This window comes from Rhamphochromis longiceps, linkage group LG12 (assembly GCF_057381845.1).
Source record: "Rhamphochromis longiceps isolate RC_006_pf linkage group LG12, R_longiceps_female_GT1.1, whole genome shotgun sequence".
In the NCBI taxonomy this organism is placed as follows: Eukaryota; Metazoa; Chordata; class Actinopteri; order Cichliformes; family Cichlidae; genus Rhamphochromis; species Rhamphochromis longiceps.
The window spans coordinates 18,479,306-18,484,925 of NC_140568.1; the positions used below are offsets into that span (position 1 = coordinate 18,479,306).

The following is a 5,620-nucleotide window of genomic DNA, read 5'->3' on the forward strand; positions in this document are numbered from 1 at the left end:
ATCAGCATGGATCTCACTATGTGCCCTGTGTGGCAGAGCAACAAAAACCAGTCAGTGTATGTTCATGGGAGTGTCAGGAAGACGGGTTACACAAGGGCTGGCAACATTTTTTTCTGGCCCATTCGGTCTTAAACAAGTATCATAACTTTCCTCTTACCTTAAAAATAAGCATACCACAAAGAACTCTACAGCATGCAGCAGACTTATCATACCGTAGTTTTAGGAAGAGAGAGAATTTGCATTGTTATGAAATAACAGATGATAGATGTGATAAATAGATGATAGATAAAACTGTGAAAAAAGCAAGATGTAGGTGTTTATTAAACTGTTTTCAGCCAAGACACACACAGAGACTGGAAACCTAAACTAGCAAAAGTCTCTTTTCACATTTTTTGATTATCTTTTATTCAAACAAGAAAAAATAAAAACAAGTATGAAGGGGGCTTGGCGTGTTTCCAATTCTAGGAGTGGCCAACAGGTGCACTATGGACAGAGAGGGTGTGGCCATAGTTACTGCTCCTGAGTTTCACCCGAGGACAAAATAAGCCTGCTACACCTGTACTGTCACACCGGTTAGCCTTCAAGGACACACTTTTGTTGTGGATTGTGTCTTCACTTTAAGGTATGTCGGAGCTGTTATTTTTATTCTTCCCTTTATAGCGTTTATCGATCAACATTTGATTTTCTTGGTAGTTTGTACAGACAAACACACACACACACACACACACACAAAATAAACCGTCACGACTGAGTTCTCAGGTGATGTAAGTTTATAGATAAACAACTAAGCAAAAGTGATAAAGGCTCTGGGGGAGAGGTAAATGACGCCAGACATCTTTGCTTTTTGATGCCAAATACAAGCCTTTAGATTAAAACTCTTATTTTCCTGATAGTGTGTTTGCTCTCAGGTTGAAAATGGAGCCAGCATTCACGAGCGTCAGGCTAAAGGTGGCTGTGCTGTTTCTGGTGACAATTCAGCTGAGAACAGGTGAGTGTGGGGTTTTTCTTTCTTTTTGATTACATCTAAGGAGTTTGTTTCAGGTTTCTGAGCATGTTGAATCAGGGAACACAACGATCACCAGCAGAAGAGTTGTTTTTCTTAGGAATTCTGAACCTGAATCTGATTTGTGATCCACACAGCAGATACAGTTCACTGTAACTCAGCTGATGATCTGACCATTTCACGTACTCACTGAAGGGTGCGTTTGTAGTGGGGATGGCTGAGAAGTACCCTGCATATCATTCATACCTTAAATTATTGTGGCTGAGGGTCAAACAGCTATGTGCATTTGCAAAGCGCGACCCTGATGGATTTTATTGTGACCAGGGGAGTAATTAGCCTCGGGCCCCCATCCAAGCTGTCTGTATTAAATATAAGAGCAGCATAAAAATGCAAAAAAAAAAATTACATCAAATACGCCCAGAAAAAACCCTCAAACCTCAACGTCCCCTTCATTATTCAGATAATGCTTCCTAATTAGACCAAAAGTTCACCGCCTTATATAAAGAGCCACGACTGATTCTTTCGGCTCTATCGTGACTATTTGAGGAAAGCACCTGGGCGTGTGCATTTCCATTCACAGGAGAAATAAACAACATTAATGATGGCAGTATTCCAACCATCATTTTATTTACGATGAGCGACATCCAGGGTTTAGCATTGTACGTGGCAATTCCTTTAAATTCCTCTGCATCATTGATGTAAACACTTCTACGTCTGCTTCTGCTGTTATGACGAGTCAAAAAATTATTCCAGAGAAGAAGTAGGGGTGAGCAGGAGGAAACACACACAAAACAAAACAAAAACAAAAACTGTGAGGCACCTTTGTATTTGCCAATGAGGGGAGGGCACAGGGATGTGCATGTTTGTACTGAGCTCAGTGGCTGAACCTACTGGCAAGTTAGCTCAGTGGCCTCTTCACGTGGAAATCGCATCTTCTTTAGATCCCAGTGTTTTGCCCTTGGGGGGTGCTGGGAGTTGGGGAGGGCGGCTTTCACAGTGTAAACATTTGACTGACTAATTTGTTTTTTTCCACACTCACTTCATCACATCTGCCATTGTGTACGCTTTCATAAATACCCCTGACATCCTCTGCTTTGTTGTGGTGCCACTAAAGTGCATTCTGAGTGCTTTCAGAGGGTTATAGTGGATTTAATGATGAGCGATGTCAAAACAGAGGCTGATTTGATTTGAGCTCCATTTAGATATTTTCTGAAGGTTGGACACCCGAACGAAGGGGGAGGGATGGCGAGAAGATAGAGTCGAACATTATCGAGATAAATAACTCTGATCTGTTGAAATGTGTCACCACGCTATCAGTGTTGACTCTGGCAACAGTTGAATAAAAATCTAAGGCCAAAAAGAGTGAGTTAGCGGGGAGTGTGTGTCAACTCAGAGACGGCTCGTAACTAGCTCATGTGTTCAGCTTTCATCATTATTTGCCGATATATTTCAGACAATTAATAAGCCTCCAGAGTTTAATAAGTTAAATTGAATATGCAACCCCAACCCAAAAATCAAAATAAACTTTTACTTTAATTCATGTCCAAGCCCTCAAAATCTTCAGTTTGACTTAAAAGGCCTATTAGTCTCACATCAGCACTTCTTCTCCTCCCTGAGACAGCACAGGAGCGCAGGCCCAGAGCTTGAATGCCATTAAGTGGGAGAAATATTAATACGTTTGAGAGCGAAATTCATTTTATTCTGTCTTCTTTCTGTCTCTTAACTTGGGTACACGACTGTAAGAATCCAATGGAGAAAGAAAGCATTGTTCTAAGTTAGACGGAGCTTAATAGAATTTTTGGTTTCATCCCATGTTAACAGAGGCGATGCAGATAACATCCACGGGGCCGCAGACCATTCAGTATGCAACGGGAACGACTGTTAAACTGGGATGCACCTATACTCCAGCCGCAGCAGACACAGGACCGCTGGATATTGAGTGGTCCAACGTCAGTCCGGACATGACACAGAAGGACACAGTGGTATGTTGCATGTGTGATGACAGAGAGGAATTATAGAAAGACAGAGAAAATATTGCATTTAGGCTCAGTTAGCTGGAAAACCTGAATCAAAAAATAAGACATTACTCAGTGCAAATCTTGCCTCTCAGATCTTATCATATTCAGGTGGCCAGACCCACTACACGGACAACAGCGTCTCCAAAAGGTTCAGTTTCACAGGGAACCCCGACCAGGGAGATGCTTCGATCTCTATCACTGGTGTGACAGTCTCAGACACCGCCACATACCAGTGTAAAGTCAAGAAGCTCCCAGGCATTGACATGAGAAAAATCACACTGGTTGTGTTGGGTGAGGACAAATTGCTTTTTTTGTTTTGCTTCTTTTTTTTTTTAACCGGTCTAACTTGTTTCATTTCTCAGCCGTCTGCTTTTAAATGTGCTCATTCACATGGAATGCAAAGGCTCCTCCATTCTTTCTGTCTCAGTAGATTACCTCACTGCAGCCATACCCAGATGCTTCAGTGTTGAATCAGAGCATTGCACTAAAATAGTTTTTGTGCCATATGGGTTGTTTCTTTCTTTTTTTTCATTAGTTCCCCCATCAACGCCAAAGTGTTGGGTTGAAGGTGGTGAGGAGAAAGGAAGCACAGTCTCCCTCCGCTGCGTATCCCGTCAAGGATCCTCTCCCATCAGCTATGTGTGGACGAGAGAAAACGGAGCTGCAATTCCATCCACTGCTACTCAAAGTAAGCAACTTAGCACCAGGATGCCTTTTTCTAAGAATGCTCTTCTCTAAACACTAATGCGGCTGTGTTTGTGTAGGTAATGTGCTTGTACTCAGTGCTGTCTTCTTTCATTAAGACCAACAGAGTGGGGAGCTTCTGATAAAGAACCATACAGACAGCAACACTGGAACTTATGTCTGCGAGGCAGCAAACGCTGTGGGCAAAGGGCAGTGTAAATACGTACTGCGTGCATACAACCGTAAGTCTACAATATCATCATCTTATTTTCAGTTTAACAGCTCTGAACACTCATATCCTGAAGGTACCTTTTTTGACTTGCTTTTATGCAAAATCACATATAATCCTCTTGTTGGATTTGGAATTCAAGAAGGTGAGCTGCACACGTTTGATTTCTAAGCAATACATTGCCTCTTCCAGCTACCAATAAAGCAGGTGTGATAGCTGGCGCTGTGATAGGCGCTCTGCTGCTTCTGCTGCTCCTCCTGCTTCTCATCTGGCTTCTCATCTGCTGCTGCCACAAGCGTCGCTACCAGAAGGAGGTCGCGAATGAAATAAGGTATTTTATGGCCGTTTGAGGCATCTGTCAAACGATCTCAGATTGGTGCAGCAGCTTAACTGAGAACCTGCATGGCTCTACTTCCCAGGGAGGATGCGCAGGCCCCGGAGAGCAGGCCCCCGAGCAGGAACTCCAGTATGCACTCCAGCCGGCACTCCAGCCTCCGCTCAGTGATGGGATACCGCACTCACCACGGCGTCATCTACAGTTCCGTAAGGGGCAATCTGCCTACGGTCAATGAATCGGGCCCAATCTTCACAAATGGAAGCAATGGGTCGACCACAGGCGGGGAGATACCCGCTCACCTCACATATGACCCTAAATATGGATACGCCGTGTGACCACAAACCTCAAGCCTAACAGGCTCTTAATTTTATCTTTAGTGCTCAACTACACTTTATGATAAAAAAAAAAAGACTCAACACCTTTTAAATAATATTCTGTGTCTGAAGTATATAAGGGCCAAGAGTTGCAATAATATATACATGTTTTTTAAACCAGGGAACAATGGGAGTGTTTGCATAGCTACTGACTCATAAAATCCTACCCTCATGTGACATATTATATGTATCAGCTGACTTTCATGAAGCACTTTAGCACATCACTGCTAGTGTAAAGCAAACAGAAGAACAGGTTTTCATAATCACAAATAAGATTTGCTTTGTTTTTTTTTAAACTGTATGTAAAATGTATATAGCAAAGCAATTATTTTTTATTATGGTGCTTTTTTTCCTTCTTGTTATTTTTTTATTTTGTACAGTTTAATGTTTTAATTGGCAAGTCAAGGCGAACAACAAATGTAAATGGCATTCGGGTGTTTGTGTTGTCGGTCCACATGGGTCACATGTGTACAAATGTAACTTAATTAGAGAGATTAACGAATGAAGAATCCATTAAAATAAATATCTAGTGCAAAGTTCTTGTTTAAAAAAAAAAACTCAAAATCTTGGTCATTTAATATGCTCGATGTGTTCTCACAGCTTTCACAGTTGCTGCTATTTTCAGGGGTGTAAGTGGCTCGATAATTGGGGACACTTTAGAATAGTTAGCTTTACCTCTGACCCTCTTTATGGCAGTTTGCTTTCTGGTAAAAAAAAAAATATATAATAATTTGTAGAGCAAAACGAAGCAGAATTGCCTCGTTCATGTCCTGTGCAGGGATGCATGTCTGATCTTTTTGGGGAGGGGGTAGGAAGAAGGTAAACTAGCTCTTAAACTAGCGGTACTGACCTGCAGCTGACACCTTCAGTAAGCAGAGTCAGCACTGTGCCTGCAGCCCCACCTCTCTTCAAAAGATCCCATCTTCAAAAGGTGCGTATATTGAATGAATACGAGCTGCTGGTAGTGGTGTGGCT

At 42.1% G+C, this 5,620-nt stretch overlaps 1 protein-coding gene across 2 annotated transcripts; it reads left to right on the forward strand.

The window, feature by feature from the left end:
• The first annotated feature begins 498 nt into the window (after positions 1-498).
• Positions 499-5,195, forward strand: vsig8b (V-set and immunoglobulin domain containing 8b). Of its 2 annotated transcripts, none has more exons than XM_085425002.1 (8): positions 499-622; positions 894-988; positions 2,825-2,985; positions 3,114-3,312; positions 3,557-3,709; positions 3,825-3,947; positions 4,127-4,265; positions 4,354-5,195. In XM_085425002.1, exons 2-8 carry the CDS (start codon positions 916-918, stop codon positions 4,604-4,606), a joined length of 1,101 nt encoding a protein of 366 aa, XP_085281128.1. In that variant the 5' UTR covers positions 499-622; positions 894-915; the 3' UTR covers positions 4,607-5,195. The 2 variants fall into 2 exon arrangements, with proteins under 2 accessions (XP_085281128.1, XP_085281129.1); XM_085425003.1 differs by having other exon boundaries at positions 517-622; positions 909-988.
• The last annotated feature ends 425 nt before the right edge of the window (positions 5,196-5,620 follow it).